This window comes from Morus notabilis, unplaced genomic scaffold (genome assembly GCF_000414095.1).
Source record: "Morus notabilis unplaced genomic scaffold, ASM41409v2 Scaffold384, whole genome shotgun sequence".
In the NCBI taxonomy this organism is placed as follows: domain Eukaryota; kingdom Viridiplantae; phylum Streptophyta; class Magnoliopsida; order Rosales; family Moraceae; genus Morus; species Morus notabilis.
This window is the reverse complement of record NW_010387635.1, coordinates 357,388-380,011: the sequence shown is the minus strand read 5'-3', so window position 1 is coordinate 380,011 and position 22,624 is coordinate 357,388. Positions and strand designations below refer to the sequence as shown.

The window sequence follows — 22,624 nt, the reverse complement described above, 5'->3', positions numbered from 1 at the left end:
CGATTTGAATTTAAAATTTGAGTTTTTTTCAATAAAAAACTCTCAGAAACAGACACATTTAACATTTTTATTACAGTAAAAAATTCTTACATAAAATCACATCTCAATTCAAATTAAAAACTCAAATCAGTGAACTAAACAGACCCTTACTTAATTATTGCAATTAGCTCTATTTGAATAATGATTGTTAAATTTATTAAATTGAACGATTGTTAAATTTTTAAATTGTTACGTAATTTATTATGTGTGACTCACGTGTGGTAATTTAAAATTGTATTTTTGGGTTTTTGACTCTCTTAAAGCTAGGACCTTCCGTATTTACAAAACACAAAAATAAAAACTGTAACATGTCATTTCTTCAATGTAACATTGAAATTATAGAGGTGTAATAATAGTTTTGAATAACAAAATTTATTAGTGTTACATATCTTCAACATTAATATTAGTTGAATAAATGTCATGTTATGGTTCTCATTTTTATTATGTTACATGAAAGCACAATTCTTAGTAAGGACTCAAAGCGTATAAAATTAATTACTTCAACATCGAATAAATGTCATGTTATGGTTCTCATTTTTATTATGTTACATGAAAGTACCGTTCTTAGCAAGGACTCAAAGCGTATAAAATTAATTACTTCATGGAGTTTTGCTATAATTTTTGGTCTGAAGTCTCAACATGTAAAACACGACACGACAATTATAAAGATTTTATATAGTAGGGTTCTTTTCAATAATACACGTTTATGCATGTTAGGTTGAAATCACAACGAAAAGAGAATGTATGCAAAACTAATAACTTCTTATACGAATATCATAGTTTAAAACGGAGCCCTAAATGGCGTCCAATTCTCCTTACCAATTAAAGAAGATTATGAAATGGTCCAACAAAAGAAAAAGAGTCTAACATTTGTTTAGTGCCCTTTAAGCTATCCTTGCTTAACATATATAACTACGAGCCCTATAGATATGTATGTACATACAAGAACGAAAACTAAACCTGAATATGGATCCAATTATATTGGACATGGGTAACCTTAATTATTAGAAACTTAATCAGAACTTAAGTATAGCTAATTGACTAATATTCATGGGAGCGATATGTTGGTCGCCACCGCCATAGAGAGCCATAGCTGCAAGCTTAAAAGCGACCTCAGTTGGATGGAATTGGTCCCAGAAGAGAAGGGCATTTCGGTCTTTGCACACCTTAGAATCTGGTTTGCACCTTTCCTCCGCATTTAGTCTTCCTCCGTTACCACAACATGCACTTTTTCCATCCTTGAAATCTATAAAACCGAAAAATTAAAACCTGAATGTCATAAATAAAAAGAAACACTCTTTTTTACGAGAATTTTTTTTTTCATTAGGATTACATAATTTTAGACTGTTAAATCTTCATCAAATTTTCAATTAAAATTGCATATATGCGCATGTGTATGTAAATTTATTTATTTATATTTTAATATGATATGACGGGTTAAAAATACATGAAAGAAGTAAATATAATTAGAGATGCATGTGTGCTTACTGTATGAAAGAGGGTCGTTAAGAACACTTAATGTCATGTCATATGACTTGGCAATCGAATATTTCATTGGTTTTGCGCCTTCTGTGCTCAATTTCTTCAAGAGGGCTTCCAGCCCTAAATTGAATTTCTTAGCAAATGCGTTCATTGTGTCCGAGCACTCTTCATTCTCGCTTCGAATGCGTATGATTGGGCAACACCCGATCGGAGTGACGGAGACGATGCCAAGTCTTTTCGCTCCGAGCCGTAACAACCCCTGCCATGCAATAACAAATGTAGCTTGTTATATTTAGAAGAAAAAACATTTATAACAAGAGGAAAAAGACAATATATATACACATATATAAAGAAAAGATATATATACGTACCCTTAGATGATATTCATAAGAATAGAGAAGAGTAGAGATGAAATTTTCGCTCTTGATTTGTGTTTGGTTATAAAGAAAATATTCAAAGATGTCATTGCTTCCAACGCTAATGAGGAAGAGAGACTTAGAGAGCCTATCTTCTGCTTGATTACCTAGCAATTTCGTGTAAGCATTGCGAACCTTTGCAAATTGTTGCACTTGTTCTGCAACTGAGATTACCCTTTTCTGTATTGCACGTAAACATTTTAGGCATATGTCACAAAAAAAAAAAAAAAAGACATGCCAATATTAATTAAAAGAAATAACTTTCTATGTTTACGTACATATGGTCTTTTTCCCGTAATGCCGAGAAGTCCTGCTCCGCCGGAGGCGAAGTTGGCTCCGTTGAGGACATTCCTCATGAAATTCTTCTTATCTTTCCTTAGTAGATAGAGAAAAGGTGGCGGGCTCTCCTCGAAACCGAGAAACTGGGCTAAATTTACGCAAAAGAAAATTGATAAATTGTTAGGAGTGACTTCACGCACGTAGATATCTAATGATTTATTTAGGTTTTTAGTTGAATCTTTTTCATGACTCAAATAATTTGATAAATCAATTATGAACTTATTTCGTCATAAACCATTAATCGCAACAATTTTGATTGGATTGTACAGTTTTTTTTTTTTTTTGAATTACGTTTGGTTCATGGATTAGAATCATGTGATTAGAACTATTTTCGATTTACGTATATTTTTTGTGAAAGCAAACACTGTAGCGAACCATAAACTATGATTCAAATCATTGTTTAAATCCTGCGACCAAACATCCCAGAAAGGAAAACTTAAGAAATATTATCAGTTACCTAGGAAATCAATAGAGTTATAGCCATTGCTGAACCTGCCGGTTGGTTTGGAGCCTGGATAATCAATGCCATGATGCGGGAAATTGACTTTGGCTCCACACTCAGCCAAGTAATTGTTGGTTCCAACATCTGCTGTTGAGTCCCCAAATACATAGATTGCTGGCACTGCTGGATTAGCTGAAACATGTAATATCATTATCCCAACCATATTTCCAATACTTAAAATCACCCAAAACCAAACCATCCATGCCCATCTCTCCGACCCCATATTTATGTCTCGATTTTAATACTTGAAACGAGCGTGTGAAATTATTGTTAGGCTAATTTATTCGCAGATATATTTTGACTTCTGCCTGTTCAACTACCAATTTGAGAATTAAAAAAAGGGAATAGATTAGACAAGGGAATATAGGAGAGGTTATGGACAAAAGCAAGTTGATTGAGTTTTTCTCTAATCTCATCTGATCTATGGCAAAATCCTCTTTTTATATATATGCATATATATATATATATAGTAACTAATAATTCCGCTACTCTCAGCAAACAAATAGGGACACAATCCCAATAAATCTGCGGTCGAATTTCCTACCTGAAGAAAATAGCACACAAAAAAATAGTACTTGTGGTCGTTAAATATAATTTGATGATATACACTCATTATTTACTTTTATATAGGCCCACAAAGTTTTCATTATTATTTTTTTTTAAGAACATAAACAACAAAATTCCTTTCCCTAAAATCATTCTTGTCCTCAAATAAAGAGTTGTTCTTTTTTAAATCCTCCAAAGTCGGCTCTTCATATATTCTTTTTGGTGATTACTTGGAGACTATAGAGCTAAACCATTAAGGTACATTTTTCAGTACTATGTGATTCAATTCAACCGTTTAAGGCGCAATTGACACTTATTTTGAGAATTTGGTACATGTGATGGCCATGCTTTGACCTAAAATTTTGACCATGGATCTTGATGAAATTGTGATAAGGGTGTTTACGATGAGAATTCGTGCCATGATTCGAATTATAGTTCGTGATTTGTTATAATATTTTTTCTCATAAAAAATACACGTAAATTGAAAATTATAATTATGAATTCATAAACTAAACGTCCACCGAGTAATCTTATGCATAACTACTTATCAAAAACAACATAAACAATCATAAAAAAGTAAGAATATATGCACATGTTGTGTATGAATAAGTAGTTGTATTAAATTTAATATTCGGATTAATGCATGAGGGACGGGTTAAGTGAATAAAACATGTAACGTGTACTATATATCCAACCAAATAATATAATGTGTCCTATAAAGAACTATCATTCGTTTCCGAGACTCATCCTTTGATCCCACCCAACTGAATGCAACAAAGGAAGACAAATATCTTTTTCTAGAGTGCCTTTTTTGTTTACTTTTTTTATAATAATATTAATATGCATAAAATTCAAAAGGAAAAAGAATGGGTGAAAAGACGAAAGCATCCATCAGATTGAGGGGAAAAAGGAAAAGTGTAATTGACTTCATTTATTTCACCGATTTGAGTTTATAATTCGAATTTTATTACAGTAAAAAGTTTTCAGAAACAGTCACATTTAATTTTTTTACTACAATAAAAAACTCTCACATAAAGTCACATCTCAACTCAAATTAAAAACTCGAATTAACGAATTAAATGAACCCTAATTTATCTACATTCAAATTTTTATGTTAATAACCAGCATATTTACTACGATTGTTAATAAATTATATTTTTAGTTTCAGAACAAAGTACGTACCATGCTCGTTCACTTTGCGGATTCGAGTTTTCAATTTGAGCAGATGTGATATTTTCTGAGAGCTTTTCACTGTAGTAGAAAATTTTAATGTGACATTTTTTGAGAGCTTTTTACTGTTGAAATCTAAAACTGAAAACTCGAATCGGTGAAATAAACGTATGGATAAAAATGTATATAATTTAGAGCTTCATAAGAGTAAATTCGATGAGTTATAGATTTATTAAATTTAATCATGAGTAAATCCAGATAAATTCTGGATTTAGCAAATTTTTTTTCGCAATTAAATCTGATCATGGGCGAATCAGATAAATCTCAAATTTGCTTCAATTTATCAACTTATCCAGAATTTATTCTCAAAAAGAATTAAAAAAAAAAGAAAAACATAAAGACTTTTGTAATGTGAGCTCAACTTTCTCTCAATTAATAATTGGGCCAGGCCGTAAAATAAATAGACCACTTATGTTAAAGTGGGTCCAGATTTGAAGAGAGCTTTGGTACTTAAATTTATTTTTTAATTTAAATTATAATTATAATATTTTTTTTATAAAAAATATACATAAATTAAAAATAATTTTAATCACACAATTTTACAATTTTAATAGATGAATCAAATATCTGTCATCATCGAGATCGGACATTCGGACGGCTATGTACAATTTTGCCCATAATGTAGAAGCATACACTTTGCACTCGTGCATGCATTTTCAAGCGTTGGATCATAATCTGTCGCCATCAGCAGAGCAAAAAAAAAAAAAAAAAAAAAATACTGAGAGAGAGAGAGAGTAGATTTTCTTTCGAGTTCAAATCAGAAGTCCACGGAGTTTCGATAGAGGAGAGAGAGAGAGAGAGAGAGAGAGAGAGAGAAGAGAGGAGTTCAATTTTAGCTTCTATATCTGCAAGTTCGTTTTGTTAATTCATTGCGGGAATTTCTGATTCCGATTCCGATTCTGTCACTTTCTCGAGAAAAGTTTTTCTCGTCAAACCACCGAGAGAAAAAGGGAAGAAACGAGTCTCGAGTTCCGGATGTTCTTGAGCTAAATGACGATCGTACATATATGCCAGCCCTCTCGAGACTTGATTGATCAATCAATGGACCGGTTTTCTCGCTTTTTTCCCTGTCTTTCCGATCCCGGTATGCTTAATTTCTACAATTTTTTTTTTAAATTCCTGCTGTTTTAAGTTATCATCTGTTTGGTTGCCGAGAAATGTGACGAAATTGGAAGAAATTATACGGAGGACTGAAAAGTGTGTCGATTTAATATAATTTATGTCCTTTTGGAATGCTCTTTTATTATTTTCAGAGGTGAAGAAACCAGAAATCTGTTGGTTTTTTCAATTTTGGTATGCGAAGATTGGATTTTTTTTTCATAAAAAATGTTGGATTTTTTTTTCATAAAAAATGTTGGATTTTTTCTTTTGGATTTTTGCCTCCTAGCAGCCAAAAAGTGTTTGACTTCTTCGTCTTATTCTTCATCTTTTTTTTTTATTATTTTATTTTATTTTTTCGTTTGATGGATTTTGGTTTCATGTTGAGTGGGTTTCAGCTCGGAGATCTGCCCTGGGTTTGAAAGTTTCGTTGGTGATTCTTCATGTGATATATGTGGGTATTCTTTTTCTATTTGATGGAGATTTGATAGAGAAAACTAAGAGAGAACCTTGGTATGTTCAAGTTTCCTCAGTATTTCATTTCTAAAGAATTCCTTTTCGTTATGGCAAAAATATGATGTGAAGTTTCTGAAGAATTGCAGCTTATGAGTGCATATATGAACATTATGTTCTTGTTTTCAGGTATTTTTCTTACTGTCCTAAGTTGTTTTTTTTTGTTCTTTGTTTTCATTCATCTTTTCAGGTATACTTCTATATACTTGCTGCTCTTTGTTGCCACATTGGTTCAATACTTTATTACCTCCAGTTCATCACCCGGGTAAATTCCAATCTTTAATATCGATCATTGGTCACATCGGCTCAGTTTGGGATTGTTGTGTTTTTGAAAGAAGCACGACTCTTATCTTTAGTGAAAGGAAAAGTAGAAGTAAAAGTTAGAATCCCAAAAATCTAGCTTTATAAAACGACTCTAAAAGTCTTTTTGATCTCAGAAATCCTCCGAACTCACTTTGTGAGCCCGAGTTTAAAATTGGAGCCCTACAATCTTTGAAAGGAACGGAACTATAACTTCTTTTGTCAAGTAGGTGCCATGAGGTGATTCGAGCCCCAGATCTTGTGGCTGTGCAAAGTCCCTTTGTAATTTATCAGATACACTGCTTACATAGATTTATGTGCAACTAATAAAAGCCATTAATTTTTTTCTTCCATTTTAAGCCGAATGTAATTTTTCTCCTTAATTTTTATTTGTAGATATGTAATTGATGCGATTAGGGCTGTCAACGAGTCAAATGCAATTTGTAAGAGTTTATCTGTGGCCTCAAAGTAAGTATTATATTTTCCTTCTAGTCATTGTGAGATTCAGCTTCGTGATCGAGTATGTTTCACTCTCTAATTTTCTAAATCCATGATGTTTGATCAAAGACAGCCTGCTCCAAGCAAAAGTGGAAATACGGTTGTGATTACCGACTCAAGTCAGTCGGCTTTTTCAGGAAATAATTTAACATCTTGGACTAAGCTAGTGATGGACATGTATCCACCTGGAACCTCCATTAGGTAGGTAACTGTTTATTAAGTTCTCTTAATGGCATCCTTTTGGCTTTTTTTTTGGCAGTTATTACTCTTAGCATATTGATATGTGCTTACCTAAATTGCTCATTAGCTGTTAGATTAAATAATAGAATCACCTTCTACCGGGGAAAAATAATAGAATGACTTGAAAAGGGATCGATATGTCAACCAGTGGGGGTACCATGCAAACCTTTACTTTTCAGACGGGGTTCAAGTTGCTTGTCTTATATATACTTGTTCATTTTTTTTTTTGACCTATTTGTACTATTTTGTAGTAACACACTAACACTATGGTACATATATGGAAGTCAATGTTGCCGATTTAGTTCTGTGTTCTCTTACTGCCTTACTTCTTAGCTCCCTGTTTGGAATTCTAACGGATTGTTTTTTTCCTCACAAGTTAGAATCTTGTGGCTAGCAAAAAAGAAAAAAAAAAAGAATTTAGGATCAAGTTTGTAGCTTATGTATTATGTATTCACTTGTGTTCTTTTTGAGGGGGCAAAAAAAAAAAAAAAAGTGCAGAAAACAAAACAAAAATTGAAAAACAAAAATAAAAATGGAAAAACAAACGAAAAAAAGAAAAGTTTATTTCTGTTCTATGTTACTAAACCTTTTGGAAAGGACACCATATCAGGTTTCATATTATACTCAATAGCTCCTTTCAATCCTTGCAGAACGTTTACTTGCTCCTACTGTAACGTTGAACAGGTACTTATATCTTATGCTTGCATCTTCTATCTCTTATGCTAAACCTTGTTACATGATTCGCCACAATCCTTGTTTCTCTATGCTTAAGTAATAATATCTCGATAAATTTCAACTAATCTTACATCAGGCTCTGTTTTAGTTTTAGGAGAGGATAGGAGCAGCCAGAGTAATACATTGTCTTAAGTTAAGGTTTAGCCATAGAGCTATTTGCATTGTTCTTTCCAATTTTTTTTTTCGTTCCTGCTGTACAGGCCTGTATTGCGTTATAACTAATAATGTCATCTTTCCGTTACATTATATAAAATCTAAGTTGTTACTCTGATAATTTGTTTGTTTCCCGTAGGACAATATGGTTATATTTCTATTTGTTTCTATATGCAGCCTCCACGAGCAAGACACTGTCATGATTGTGATAGATGCGTCCTTCAGTTTGATCATCATTGTGTTTGGCTTGGAACATGTGTTGGCCAGGGTAACCATTGTAAATTTTGGTGAGTATGAGGATCATGCTTTACATTTTGGGTTAATTTTAATTTTGGCCCCCTAAACTGTGCTCGTTATCCCATTGCGGGACAGGGTACCTAATTCCACGGCCAAAATTGAAATTATCCCCTACATTTTCCATTAGCATATTTTTGTCCCTCCCAAATTGAGATATGTGAGTTAAATATACTATTTTGATTCTTATAAATTGCATTCGTAAAGTTGATGTCAATCTGAGGCAGGTGATCCTCTATTTTCTTTACAGTAAGATGCGCTAGTAAGATATCTGGCTATTGATGTTCAGGAACATATATGTAGATGGACGATAGTTGCCTCCAGAATGCTTATGTTTTATCTCAAAATTTCCTTTCTTAACGTAGACGCTAGAAGCACCAATTCGTGCTTGGGAGGACATTCGTATACCTAATACTAGGAGAGGGAGGGGTAGACCAAGAATTACGTGGACCGAAGTCGTTAGGAAAGACATTCTAGATCTAGGCCTTCAGGAAAGTATAATTTCGAACAGAGCCGTGTGAAAAAGTAAAATTCATATAGCCGACCCCAATTAAGTTGGGATTAAGGCTTGTTGCTGTTGTTGTTGTATATAACCATTAGTATTCACATCATTGCAGAACTACCATGATTGTGAATTGTTGAAATTGATACCTTCTGTATAAGACCTAACTGCTTGACGTATTAATGAAAGTGTCTCATTTATTGGAACTTCTGAATGTTTGATCACCTAATTACGAACCTTGATTGTTGGCAAAATTTTCTAGGTGGTACATTTTTGAAGAAACAGCTTTGTGTTTGTGGATTGGCTTTCTTTATATTACTTACCTGAAGGCTAATATAGCAAAAGCTTGGTAAGGATCTTTCTGATATCCTTGTGTCATGAGAAAGTTTCTTTTCTTTCTTTCTTTTTTTATTATGCAATCTCTTAGGCATGGTCAAAATCGTACTTCATCATCATGGAGGGGCAGTCTAATGACTGCTTGACTAAAGCCAGCCCAACAAGAAGAATGAACGGGAAAAGCCCCCAAGGCGTTGTAATTATGTTGGTGCTTGGGTTTTTAACAACAATTTTTATTTATCCATGTTGAGGGATAATTTTCCATCCTAATTTGATCTTGTCAATTAGGTGGAAGGTTGCAATCGTGATATTGCTGTTGATTATTTTGTCAATATCCTTGGTCTTTCTGCTGCTCCTGCTAACCTTTCATAGGTAAAGTTGTTACCTTCTAACAGTTTTCTTTCAACATAAAGATAATCTTGTTTGTGACAAGTTCCTCCTCTCCCCTGTCCCATTGTACTAATCTCACTTTGATGAATTATTTGACGGACCTGCTTATACGAGCAGTTGGCTTATTTCATTCTTACTATGACTGTGGCTTTAATTAGAAAACCCAAAGAGCATAGCTAAATCCATTCTTGCTGCAGCTATCTTGCTCTGACAAATCAGACCACATTTGAACTAATAAGACGTAGACGCATCCCGTATCTAAGGTTAGTTTATTTCTTCTTATGATGTGTTCATATTGGACTTTGGCTTGCTAGTCTAATCAGGTTGAGCTGCAAATATTTTTGAGGAATTAATGCCAAACCTTGAATTTATAGGGGACTTCCTGCAAGAGTGAATCCTTTTAGCGAAGGAATATGTAGAAATCTCTACCGTTTCTGCTGCGCGCAAACTAGTATATACAAGTTGGAGCTGCTGCCTACGGCTCAGGAACTGGAGGAAAAATCAAGACCTTACACATGTTTGGATTGTGTAACCTGTCGTTGTTGCTAATATTATATATATGCATTGTTGAATTAATTGCGTGTTCAAAAAATTAATTGGGAGCATCATAGATTCATATTTAGAAAAGTGTGTTTGTAGTCCTATTTGTTGGCATCAGAGAAGGTTTTGTGGGTTCTCATTTTAGGGATATAGAGATTTAATTTAGGTTATGTTGTTGTCATAGACTTGGTTTGCTACCATGTAATTTTTTTGTCGGATGAGCGATTCTGGATCATGTTTTTGTACAATTTATATACACCAAGGCTTCTCAGAAATTACCCGATTTGACTCTCTGCCGTTTGATTTTCTTCTTGTCGATAGTTTAACTAGAGTTGTAGAGTGGTCCGATGTATACGTGGACACCTTGTTATTAATACTGAAGTTGTAGAACTTAAACATAATTTACACATAAAAGGGTACGGGTAAATAACTAGATTTTAGACGACCAAGATACAAGATGGACCCGAGTTGCATGTGAAAAGAAATACGAAGGAGTGCATGATCTTGAGCAAAACTTCCCATATTGAGCTTTTATACAATTACAGGACAGCCAAGGACTTCCAACTATAGTTTCGTGAAGAACGAAAACAACCACTCTATTTCCGCGTATGGCGATTCCAAGTTTTGATAAAATTCTAGCTCCGTGTTCTGATCACGAACATCAACATTCAGGTCATCGATGTTGACATCGGAATGTCATGCCACCATGTACCTCATTGTCAAGAGTTTGATAATCAGGTACATAGTGGCATGATTTTACAAAGAGAGAGAAGAAAAAGTTAATAACTTCATTCGTCATCTAGAAAACAAGTGTTCTGGAGCCAATCTTTCATTCATTGCTGAAACAAATTCCTCCCAACTCGGAACATCAGAAACCCTCAATTCTTTTAGAAAACAAGTTTTCGGCATTTATGTATTTCCATCTTCACAAGTGAGGTTGTATTAGGCAGCCATTGTGGTAATGCTGTAAGGTTGGGACAATCCTCAATATTCAATTAGTGTAATCTAGTTTCACATCCTTTAAGCCAAGAACCAATGTCCTAAGGCTAAGCTTAGCGTTTCGATGGAATTTTTGTAATTAATTAAGCCATGTTTTTATTGTAGTGTTTTCTCTTACGTGAATTCATTTTTTAAATGATGTGGTAATTAAAGAATGAAGTCTTGTATTCCTAATTATGGTCAAGTCAACGCTTCATATATTGTGAGTCGTAAAATAAGCATCGTGGTCTATTAGAACAAATTTACTGGCAAGCAATGGGGGTTAATGTTCATTTAGTCCAAAAAAAAAAAAAAAAAAAACGTTTCGGAACACCGGTACTACAAATAAAATGTAGGACTCATCAATGGACTTTATAAACCCACCTTTTAATGTTGTGCAGTAGTTGGCATGGTACTCTTTAGCATTATTAGATAGAGAATGTTTGACTACCGGTTACTCCCGGTCATACTCATTTGGTAAGTGGTAAGGCTCCTCATGATAGAACTAGAAAATTTTACCAGAAAGACTAAAAACAACGTGAAAAACTTGATCAAAGTTAATATTTATTAATATATATTAATGTATAAGAAAACCTTATTATATTAAAATACACACATATGGGTAGTATAAGTGAGTAATTAGACCTCATAAGCGGGCCAAATGCCAATGTAGTGGTCCATACTCTTGCTGTTAATGCATTGTTAAGGTTCTTTTCTGTAATTATGTTAAGGTTAATGTCCTGTTTTTTTAGCTTCTGTTTGATGAAAACTATTTTGCCTTAAAAAAAAGAAAAAGTTGATAAAGTTGTACCAAGTTGTTTGCTAATTGCCAATTAAATACAAAAAGGGACCAAAAAGAAAGAATGTTCAACTATTATTTTCTATTGGTAGTCCCCATAAAAGACTATTTAGTCCCGAGTATTTATTTATTTATTTCTGTTTTGGCTGAAAAAAGCCCGAGACTTAGGTGGTGATCTTGGTGAAGCACTGTTTATGAAAGACTAATATAGCACTGTTTATGAAAGACTAATATGAACGGAGAATTTGGCTAAAATAACCGAGTAAAAAAGTAAAATTAAGAAAATGACTTTTTAATTTTAATTTTATTTATTTTATTTGAATAAATTCTTAATTATATAATTAATAGGTATTATTAACAGAGGTGGCCTCCTTCTTGAGACCAAATACTAAATTTGAGCTCTCTTCCTTCTCCTCCCTTCTTCGAGCCCTCACGACCAAGAAGGTAAGAGAACGACTCAAAATCCTCATCCCCCTCTCTCTCTCCCTTCAGAACCTCCGAGATCTCCTCTTCCCTTATGTTGGAGTTTCCAAATTTTGTTCTCCAAAAAGTTCTTCCAATAATTTCTTATTCTTCAAAGCACTTAATCAAACAAAATATGACAAAAGTTTCTTCAATCTTGCGGATCTAGAGCTTTGATAGTTGGGGAGAATGAATATGAAGAAATCAAAAAAATTTGCCATGACTGAGCACTTCGTGAGGGACGAGAAACGGAGCTAGCTTCAGGGAGGGTTTTGAGTTCATTTTTTTCGTTTTTCTTTCTTCTCAGAAAGTCATTTTGTAAATAAAAATTTTTAAATTGTCATTTTATGAATAAAGTTTTTCTATTAGATTATTTTTACAAAGGCCTCAATATGAACGTCTATATTTGAGCAGCCATTTTGCACTGAAGAATAGCAATTTATTTATTGTTTTATTTTCATGTTAGGGACAGGAAAGAAAGGAAAAGAAAGAAAGAAAGAGGGATAATCAAGATCAATATTTCGTGTAACACCTAAAATTTTAGAATGCGACAAGTTATTACATTATCAACCCCAAAATCAATATCAAAAGAGGAAAAAAAAAAAAAACTGAATTTATATTACATTTCTCCCTTTTAACATCAGTAACACACACCCCCACGTACTAAAACCACAAACAGCACCTCCAAAATTTAATTTAACAAAAAAAAAAATTGCCCCCCTAAATTCATTTTTTTTTTTTTTTTTTTTTTTTTTTTTTTTCTTGGGATGATTTTTATTTAGGATTGAAGAAACTGATTTCAATACCAGTGTCAATGATAACATAAATACTAGAAGCGACCAAAATGACACTAAGGACCATCCCAAGGACCCCAAGTGCCCCATTGATCCACCAATTGGGGCCATACATCTTAGGCTTCTTGATCTTGAGCCACATGAAGCAAGGGAAAGCCAATGTAATAGGCAATGATATTCCTCCTATCAAGCCAGCCAAGCTTGACAAGAAGGGAATTGCAACGGCCACAAAGAAGCAAATGAACCCGAAAACGACCCGGTTCACGGCCCTCAACCACCACGGCAGCGGCTTCTTAAACCTCCTTGTGAACTGGGACTCGATGTCGTCAAACATTGGCATCCCGTAGATTTGGAACGAGCTAAGCGCGTTTACTATCACGAAGACGCAAGTCGTTCCCAAGACGAACTCGGACACATCTTGCGAGTGGAACATGAAGAGCGCCGTCAGCATTCCGTCGGATGGGATCTGGTAACAAGTTCACCAGGGAAAATGTTATTTAAAGAGCATTGGCATGTAGCATAATTTAGTCATGATACTATTAGTTTTTAGACAATTTCAAAATTAAAATGTCAACTTTAAGCTGCCACAAATTCACTTGTGAAACTTGTTTCATTCAAAAGAGTGCCAATTATGTATCAATTTTTAGCTAATTATAGACATGTACTCAACTTTGAAACGTACAAATACTTATTTTATTTTTTAAAAAGCATTACTATTAAGAAAGTTTTATTTTTAAAGAGCACTTTTTTTAACTCGTCAGTCACAAATTCACATATCAATTTTGATACTCAAACAATATTTCATTTAGAATAATACGAAATTATGGGTTGATTTTTGGAGAGCTTACCATGTGGCCGTAAGCCCAGTAGCCGCCGATTGCAATGGGAAACAAGCACGCTGAGATGAGGGTGTAGGAGCCCTGAACTCCCTTCCACATTGGCACGTGGGAAGGATGCTTCTCATTCGATGGCATTGTGGCCTGCAAATTCATGACGTACCTTTTGAGTTAGTTATGAAGATAAACACATCATCTTTATTGATGAAATTTATATCGGAACAGAGAAAAAAATGTAACATAGCAAAAGAAATTCTTTAACAGCGAAAAACCGCGTGTTTATGACGTATCTTTTGAATATAATTTAAGAACTGAACCGTAAACACATCATTGATATCATCATTAATGCTAATTAGTGTTTGGAATCTTTATATGGTTATGACTAAGAGGAGAGATGGAGTAGTGTCTCTTGTCTTGTTATGAAATTAATGTCATTGACTAATGTAGTTACAAGTCTAAAGTTGAGCACAAAAAGTAAAAAAGTTTTCCGTGTGCTGTTTTGGACTGAGTAGAATATGGCCAAAGGCCAAGTTTTGAAATTTTCTTTCAATCAAAGAAAGTTTTGATATTTCAACGTCATGATGTGGAAACACTTCATATGTTGGTCAACAAAACGTTAAAGAAATAATGGGTAGAAAGATTCGAACTTTCCTTCTTCTCACTTCTGCAGAGAACTAGTATTTTCTAGATTCGTTGAAAATGTTTTTGCTTTTGTACCAAAAGTTTTTTTTTTTTTTTTTTTTTTTTTTACCTTGTTAATACGTAATAGTATTGAACTATGAGATTTTTATACGCATTCGTCTTTTTCTTTTCTTTTTTTTGTTTTTTTTAACTCTCTTAATTTTTCGGGTTTTATGAATACTACCCCAATATGATTAAAACTTTTGCAAGAAGGGGATCAATTAGAACAATTATACACACCTGAATTTCAAGGATGAGATTGTGGCCTCTGAAAGCAAAAGCAATAAGCCCAAGGGCATTGAACACCTTGAACATATGTTCTACATCGTTACCTCCCATAACTGGGTTGTAGGATACCCCCGGTAGCCTTCCCTTGTCCACGGACACCACCCAAATAATTGTGCAATATCCAACCGCCGTGATTGCACCAATTAGCGACACTCCGGCGATTGAGTTCAAGTTCGGTAATTGTGACAACACCACGGCTGCACAAGTGACCACCAAGTACCATTCCACGGTTGTCAATTCCCTCGAGCATTCGGTCCCGCATATTATCTGGGTCAAATTTCTTGCCGTGGATGCGCCGATGATGATCAGCGTCGAGCATGTGCCTGCTGATAGGTACATGATTGGGAATGTAGCTAGCAACTTTGTTAGCTTCTCACCTGTGACATACAAAATGTACACCATAAAATAAGTCAACCACAAATTTGCTAAATGGAAATTTCATGTATGTCATAACATGTAAGTGGGTCGAAGTAAATTTGTGATGGGTTAAAAACTAATTGTAGCATATATATATATATATATATTATAACATGTAATTAGTGGATCGAAGTAAATTTATGATTGGTTAAAATTACTAATTGTGGCATATGATTACAGGTTTAGCCCAACAGTAATACGACACTTACTTTTTATGTCATAAGGCCTAAAATTTAAATTAATCTGATCCAACCTTAATTTACTAATAGATAAGATCATTTTTACACATAACATACACAATTAAATTACTAGATGAATTTTTTATGCATACAAAAAGACATATTTGGTTCATGTGAATATGTGATTGGTTAAAAATTAATCGTACCGAAAGTGAGACTAAAGAGTTGGAGGTATCTGCTGTAGCGCACCCCGGTTTCGACAGACTCATGGAGTTGAACAAGAATCCATAAGGTGTAGAGCTGCCATATGAAGGCTAAGGTCAAGCAGATTACTCCCCATGACCTGCAATTAATTAAGGAAGAAAAAAAGCATATTAATTAATATAAGTATATATAAAACTAACTATGATCAGAATAAGTTGATAAGAGGTGTATATATTATTATGTAAAGAATCTTCAACTCATATGCAACAAAATGAAATAAAAATTAACTTGACAGCTAAACGAAGCTTCGCAGCAATATACATGCCTTTTGACTATAATATTACAAACTTACGTACAAAGAGACTAATCTATATAATATATACTATATATACATATATATGTGTGTGTACATATTCTTTTTTTTCCCCTTTTTTTTTTTTTTCTAAAGTTAGAAGGCCTTTCATTTTTTTCTTGGTTTTAACCATGATTAATCACTGATATACGATCGGTCCATCAAGTTAATCAGTGATGAATCACAAATCAGTTCATCAAGTTAATCGGTGATGAATCACAAATCAGTCCATCATTTGATTAATCATTTATGAACCATTTTCCTACATGATATTTATTCTAGTAATTAACAATGACTTTGTAAAGGTATTTTAATAATAAGAAATTTATCTATCACACACTAATATTATATCTTTGTAAAGTTAATGTTACATAAAATAAAATCACATGTTTCATCCTTTATTCTACATGTTAAAGTATAAGACGGTCATTCGTAAAAGACTGAAAACAACCCTTATGTATGTATATATATTTATGTATCTATGTATGTATGTATGTATGTATGTATGTATAGACTTACCAGCCAAGAGTGGTGAAGGCATAAGGAAGGACAAGGGCTTGAATACCAATCCCGGAGCAAAGAGTATGAAAAGCAGCGTAGTATTTGTTGCCATTTCTGGACTCGGTGATGGGCAACCAAGCGTCTTGAGGGTCAAGCTTTGTGGCCCTCAGGGCCTTCCTGATGGGGCTACCAAGGGGAGTGATGAACCTTGGAGTCAAAGACATTCTCGGCGTCCTCACCGGGGTCTTCGGGGCCTTTCTAGGGCGTGCCGCACCTCCTCCCTCGGCGCCCTCGCCATTCAGCAGCGGAGACCGAGACAACGACGGCGAATGGAACTGCGACGGGGGGCACGAAACGGGTGGCGCCCCGGTCGCTCTGCTTGGCGACGATGGCCTCGGCGTTATAGGAGCGGAGCTTATCTCTTTCGCTTCACGGCTCATTTTAAGCACCCTTTTTTTTTTTAAGCTCAAGATTTCGAGGTTGTTTTTTTTTTTTTTAAAACGTTGGATCTGGCACTTAGAAGCTACAGGAGACTCCAAGAATTCGGGTTTTGCTTTCTTTAGCTAAAACCTTAATTCTGTAGCCTTGGGGAAAACTCGTGCAGAATTATGTGTTATATATAGTGGTAACAAGTTGTGCCAAGTAATGAGTTGGTTCAAGGAAATTGCCAAGGAAACACAGATTAAATAATGACAAATACAGGTGGGGAATAGGAGACTTTACACATTCTTTTTAGACAGCTTTGCTACTATGACAGGAAGCTGATATGAGAGAGAGAGAGAGAGAGAGAGAGAGAGAGAGAGAGAGAGAGGAGGGAGAGGAGGAAGAGAGAAGAGGAGAAAAAGAGAGAGAGAGAGAGAGAGAGAAAGAGAGAGAGAGAGAGAGAGAGAGATAAATTATTGCTTTGTTGCAATATGGACTAATAATTAATATTGAAGTCAAGGACAAATTTGGCTGCTTTATAATTATCTTATCATGTGTTTGAATTGTGAATAAAGAAAGCGAAAGTGCCCTAATTTCGTTGTCTACGCTGTTGGATTAATTAATTAATTAATAAGAGAGTGCGTCTATGAGATGATTATTTATTGTAGATGGATTGGACATGGACATGGACATGGCTGCCATCCCTCGTTTTGAACCTTTTTACACTATTACCTTAGAAAGATCCTGACCGTTTACAAGTAATCTGACGGTTGTAGATAAAGAATTACTATACATTTATCGGATAACGGCTCAAAAGAGATTAATATTAGGGTTATATTTTGGTCAACTTATTACTCCTGAGAGATAAATCCAACGCTGGGCCAGGATACTTAATTCCGGGATTCAGCTTCGACAACCATGTGATATTTTGGAATATTTGAGATAATAATTGTTCCTTCAAAGACGCGAAAAAATAATATGTGGTTATAAAATATAGCAAATTGGTGGTGCCAACCGTTTTTCCAAGGTTTGTGTGCACATTAATACATAGTCAATATAGGCGGTCCTTTCCAATTTAGAGAGAATTCAGGAATTATTTTTTTTTAATGAGTTAAAAAAATGTTTAATTGATTTACACTAAAGATATTTGCTTAAACGAGGGTATTCGTACTTGGATGGCGGCTCAAGTTCATTATATCACATTGTAATTGATGCATGGATATTTTTTTTTATTTATTTTACAGAAATTAAAGGATATTAGACCTAACACAACCTAACAAAATCGGCTTATTAGGGGAGAATTACCTTCATCTTCTTAAGTGGATCATGCCAATATTTTCAGCCAATATGAGATTCTAATACGTCCATTCACGCACAACGTGGACCATGCCAAACCGCTGCGAATAAGTTGATATTGGGGGACCCAACATTGCAAAATTAGGCCTGCTTTGATACCATTTTATAAAAATCAAAGGATATCAGGCCTAACTCAACTTAACAAAACCAGCTTGTTAGGAAAATATTGCGCTTACCTTGTTAAGTGGATTATGCCAATATCTCCGGCAATTATGAAATTCTAATAATTTGTTAGAGAGGCGATAACAAAAGTATATCCAAATATCTTTTTTAACGTATGGAATTCGAGATGTGATGTGATGTTGTGTGAGAGTTTTTTACTGTAGCAAAAAAGTTAGATGTGACTGTTTCTGAGAGCTTTTTACTGTAACAAAACTCGAATCTGCGAAAAGAACAGGACCAAAGTATGAAACAGTGAACAGTCAAAAGTTTGAAAACAATGGTGTATGACATTTTCAATTGGCGACTCCTTTATAAAAGTCGTTTTATCTGCAGTAACCTCTGCCCAAGTCAACCAAAACAAGCTGCTTTTCTCTTCAAAAGGTTGTCAATTTTCCATCTCAGTTGTGCTATTTTCTCCCTCTCAGAAAACAAATTGCCACACAAAATCATAATCTCAACTTCATCACCAACACTTTTTACCTTCTCAAAGAAAATAAAACGTAATTTTCTAAGGAACTTTTGTGGCAGCGACAATTGTTGTGTTGGTTTAACGTTCGATTAAGATTTCAATTGTCTTATCAGTGAATGTCCATTTCAAAAATTTTCAAAGCTCAGTCCATAACTGCTACAAATACATATCATTCCGCATGGTTAAAAACCAGTACCTACTCATAGGTAAAAAGGATAGGTCCCACCGTAATAATTCTCGATTTATTTAGGGCAGTATGAACAAGCAATTGAAAATGCAGAACAAGTTGAAGTTGAAGCCCATGTGCTCAAAGCTATCTTTATGTTTTTCTTTTCCTCTGAATGTGGTGTACTCCCATACTCGTAAGCAATCAGAAAAGTCATACACAAGCAAATCATGCCATATCTATGGACTTTGTTTTTCTAAATGTTGAATTACAGTAAATTTGAATATAATAATACAAATCAATAGTAAACGTTGAAGAAAATGACATTGGTAACGTACTTTGCAAGAATATTACAACTTATAAAGCAAAAAGATTTAAGGAAAAAAAAAAAAAAAAAAACATCCCCTATTATGTGTTATGAATTATTTAGTATCTACGTATGTATATGAATAATATAATACGACGTATATAATACCATGACATATAATGCAGAAGAACTGAAGCGGAACAAGTCAAGCAAGTTCTTCAGGGCTGTGAGTTGCGGCGGTGCTTGAGGGCTTCAAAGCGAGCAGCAAGTGAATCGTAATCGGGTAATTTTGGATGAACAGAATGAGGTGAATCCTGCTTCAATGGTACTGGAGGCGGGGCTCGCTGAGGCGGCTGAAAACAGGTGCTGCCATTAGGTGGTGTCTCTGCTTCAATTTCTTCATCTTCTTCATCACAGTCTGATTCATCAAACTTTATGTCTGAATGTGCAGATGGGGCATTGTAGCTGTGCCTCCTATGCGTTCTTCCACTGTGCTTGTTGTTGTTGTTCATCAGTGTCTCCATATTGCTTGGAGTGTGGGGCCCATTAAAGTTCTGAGACTCAAATGCCCTTCCTGAAGCTTTGTTATACTGATGATTAATTTCTTCATATCCAATATTGATGCTTGGATTGTTGTTTGAATTGTTGTTATCAAAAGATGGTGGTGGTTGAGAAGAGGTGCGGTTCAAGTCTTTGTTGGCGAGAAAAGCAGCAGCTTTAGCGGCTGCAATTGCTTCGTTTGCACATTTTGCAGCCGCTTTGGCAGCCCCGGCTGAGTCTTGGAAATACATGTGGCTGCCATCATCACCGCTGGTTGTTGTTCTGGGTAAAGAAGAACTACAAAGACAGCGAAATGAGACGTCAAGGACAGTATGAAAAAGCCTTCTGATGAGTAATTATAAGCCTTTTGATGATTTATTATGAAAGTGATGAATTCAATGGCAAAGTTACCTTGTAGTTAACTTATTTGTGTTAAGGTCAAAAGATTGGTTTGGCACAGGCTTTACCGGTAAGCTGGTCGCACTAACAAAAGTTCGTGGTCCTTCCTGATCAATGAGAAAATCGATTTTAGAACACACAAATGATCTTGAATTGGAAGACAGAGAGAGAGGAACATACTATAAGTTCTTCAGGAGGCTTGAGAAGTTCCTTCTCAGTTTCCGTTGTGTCCCAGTCGACCTGGTATTCCTTGGCAATTTCCTTCATGATTTTCAATTTAAATTCGCCGGTGGGGGTTCTAACAGAGAGCTTGTCAATAAGCTACAACAAAACACAATCATCAATTCAGGATTCACTCGCAGAAACTGAAATATGTTCAAACAGGATGAATCTCGGAATTTTTCACACAAATATTGCTAAACAAGGGGAATCTTACCATGCGATTCACGCCACAGTTGGGCCTCAGATCAGTGGCAGCAGAGACAAAATCTTTTCCATATTTCTTCTCAAAAACATCCCTAATTGCTACCAGTTCTGGGATTTCCGAGCACCTTGGGGCTGCGAATATCAAACTAGCAATGCCTTCTTTTAGATCAGCCGGACATTCTCTGTGAATTGAACAATATTAGACAAAACTTCTCTGTAAAAGTTGCGCAAATGCTACCAAAAACACAACACAAATTTCTTTCTTTCACCTTCGCTTTGCGATGATTGAAAGTCTGCTCACAATTAGTTCGCAGAAGAGCTCGATGAACTCGTTTGCAGCCAATACATTCTGTTCTCTTATCACATGTTCAACCTAGACCGCACCACGAAACACTTGTAGTAAGTTATGCAACCTTTTGACTACTAAATGGGCCTAATCATTCCAGCAGAACATAAAAAGAACCTCTTTTTTTTTGGCGAACATAAAAAACAATAAACAAATAACTGGTAAGAAATTTGAACTAGATGTCAGACTAAGTGCATGGGCAATTACAAGCCAAGCAATAACATGGAAAAGCAATGAGTTTGGGAAGGACTTGAGATGATAACATTGGGCAAATTTTCCTCATTTGGTAATAATATTTGGTATTATTCTTAACTATGTCTCCTTAATTTTAGAGTCATTCGACTACTTTGTCCTCTAAACTTTAAAAACTTCCATTTGCCTTCAAATATCGAAGTACTTAATCCCCTCTCTTTTGGACTTCGTTTGAAAATAGACGAAGTTAGGGAGGGTTAAATGAGGCCACCAAGTGTTTTTTTCCGTTTGTTTTCAACATAAATTCTAATAAGGAAATGTTAAGTGGGACTCATTTCCCTCCTTTTGTCTATTGTTTTTCAACGGAAATTCTAATAAAAAGGGTTAAGACGGAATGTAGTAAAGAGAAAATGGAATGTGTAAGAACCCGAATACGAGCAGTGGAGTCTTGACCAGACTGGAGAAGCAACGCAATGTCACGCCTCATCTGCTTCACCACCACCTCCCTCTTGTTCCTCAGCAGCTTTATCCGAGCCACCGCCATCTTCGCCGCCGTTTTACTGCCAAGTTTCCACCATTTTCCACATATGAAAAAAAAGAACAAAAACCCAGATTTTCTCGGCAACCAAACAGAAGAAAAGAAAACAGAAAGTAATACCATTTTGGAGAGTTGAAGCCTCTGCGGAAAAGCGAGAGGCCAAGCTTCACCAGCTTCTTTGTCTGGGATGTCGCTGCGGTGGCCACCGTCATGGCGATCGGACGGTTGGAAAAGGGAGAGAGACTTTGATCCGACGGTGGAATACGGATCTCTTTGGAATCTGGTAATGGGGTTTGGATTGGGGACTACTACTGCTATTTACTTATTATATCTGTTTTTTTTCTCTGTGTTTTGTGCCGAAAGTGGAAAAAATAGCCGTTATGTGATTTAACGCGTGTGATTGAGCAGGAGCGTGTGAGGAAAGAGGAGGAATCCTATGCTGAAGTGGCTGTTTGCAACTGCTTACAATTGTAATCTCTTGCTGCCACGTCGGTTATGAGTCAACCGGTCAATGAATTTCTCTTTCGCGACGTCACCACCCAATCCCCTCTCCCTCCGTGATGCTGATGCCACGGGTTTACCCCAAAGTAGACCAACGGTTTACTATAAAATTTGTTTGTGTGGAAAAATTTCTTTTTTCTTCTTCTTCTTCTTCT

The 22,624-nt window shown here is 35.2% G+C and overlaps 4 protein-coding genes across 4 annotated transcripts; 1 reads left to right on the top strand and 3 right to left on the bottom strand.

Annotated features, from left to right (window-relative positions):
* Nucleotides 1-1,055: 1,055 nt before the first annotated feature.
* LOC21409245 (GDSL esterase/lipase At5g55050) lies at nt 1,056-3,001 on the bottom strand. The gene is made up of 5 exons (XM_010114966.2): nt 2,734-3,001; nt 2,216-2,364; nt 1,893-2,117; nt 1,528-1,780; nt 1,056-1,285 (listed from the first exon to the last, which is right to left on the bottom strand). The coding sequence occupies exons 1-5, from the start codon at nt 2,999-3,001 to the stop codon at nt 1,056-1,058; spliced, it is 1,125 nt and encodes a 374-aa protein (XP_010113268.2).
* A 2,272-nt stretch (nt 3,002-5,273) lies between these two features.
* Nucleotides 5,274-10,426, top strand: LOC21409244 (protein S-acyltransferase 10). Its single transcript, XM_024177060.1, has 11 exons — nt 5,274-5,638; nt 6,051-6,165; nt 6,356-6,430; nt 6,862-6,933; nt 7,033-7,164; nt 7,854-7,887; nt 8,269-8,378; nt 9,150-9,236; nt 9,512-9,595; nt 9,811-9,876; nt 9,988-10,426. The coding sequence occupies exons 1-11, from the start codon at nt 5,545-5,547 to the stop codon at nt 10,160-10,162; spliced, it is 1,044 nt and encodes a 347-aa protein (XP_024032828.1). The 5' UTR covers nt 5,274-5,544; the 3' UTR covers nt 10,163-10,426.
* A 2,504-nt stretch (nt 10,427-12,930) lies between these two features.
* Nucleotides 12,931-17,257, bottom strand: LOC21409243 (lysine histidine transporter-like 8). The gene is made up of 5 exons (XM_010114964.2): nt 16,663-17,257; nt 15,794-15,930; nt 14,944-15,368; nt 14,035-14,166; nt 12,931-13,652 (listed from the first exon to the last, which is right to left on the bottom strand). The coding sequence occupies exons 1-5, from the start codon at nt 17,082-17,084 to the stop codon at nt 13,167-13,169; spliced, it is 1,602 nt and encodes a 533-aa protein (XP_010113266.1). The 5' UTR covers nt 17,085-17,257; the 3' UTR covers nt 12,931-13,166.
* Nucleotides 17,258-19,385: 2,128 nt separating this feature from the next.
* Nucleotides 19,386-22,268, bottom strand: LOC21409242 (IST1-like protein). Its single transcript, XM_010114963.2, has 7 exons — nt 22,089-22,268; nt 21,858-21,990; nt 21,162-21,265; nt 20,903-21,074; nt 20,647-20,787; nt 20,479-20,573; nt 19,386-20,364 (listed from the first exon to the last, which is right to left on the bottom strand). The coding sequence occupies exons 1-7, from the start codon at nt 22,178-22,180 to the stop codon at nt 19,746-19,748; spliced, it is 1,356 nt and encodes a 451-aa protein (XP_010113265.1). The 5' UTR covers nt 22,181-22,268; the 3' UTR covers nt 19,386-19,745.
* Nucleotides 22,269-22,624: the final 356 nt, after the last annotated feature.

Coding starts and splice junctions, on each gene's coding strand:
- LOC21409245 (XM_010114966.2), bottom strand. CDS start 3,001: ATGGGGTCGGAGAGATGGGCATGGATGGTTTGGTTTTGGGTGATTTTA. Junction 2,365..2,733: donor TAACTCTATTGATTTCCTAG/GTAACTGATAAT, acceptor GCGTAAATTTAG/CCCAGTTTCTCGGTTTCGAG. Junction 1,286..1,527: donor TAACGACCCTCTTTCATACA/GTAAGCACACAT, acceptor TCGGTTTTATAG/ATTTCAAGGATGGAAAAAGT.
- LOC21409244 (XM_024177060.1), top strand. CDS start 5,545: ATGACGATCGTACATATATGCCAGCCCTCTCGAGACTTGATTGATCAA. Junction 5,639..6,050: donor TCCCTGTCTTTCCGATCCCG/GTATGCTTAATT, acceptor AGTGGGTTTCAG/CTCGGAGATCTGCCCTGGGT. Junction 6,431..6,861: donor ACCTCCAGTTCATCACCCGG/GTAAATTCCAAT, acceptor TTTTATTTGTAG/ATATGTAATTGATGCGATTA.
- LOC21409243 (XM_010114964.2), bottom strand. CDS start 17,084: ATGAGCCGTGAAGCGAAAGAGATAAGCTCCGCTCCTATAACGCCGAGG. Junction 15,931..16,662: donor GCCTTCACCACTCTTGGCTG/GTAAGTCTATAC, acceptor AATTAATTGCAG/GTCATGGGGAGTAATCTGCT. Junction 13,653..14,034: donor ACTGGGCTTACGGCCACATG/GTAAGCTCTCCA, acceptor ACTTGTTACCAG/ATCCCATCCGACGGAATGCT.
- LOC21409242 (XM_010114963.2), bottom strand. CDS start 22,180: ATGACGGTGGCCACCGCAGCGACATCCCAGACAAAGAAGCTGGTGAAG. Junction 21,991..22,088: donor GGCTTCAACTCTCCAAAATG/GTATTACTTTCT, acceptor GAAACTTGGCAG/TAAAACGGCGGCGAAGATGG. Junction 20,788..20,902: donor ACTGTGGCGTGAATCGCATG/GTAAGATTCCCC, acceptor GTTTTGTTGTAG/CTTATTGACAAGCTCTCTGT.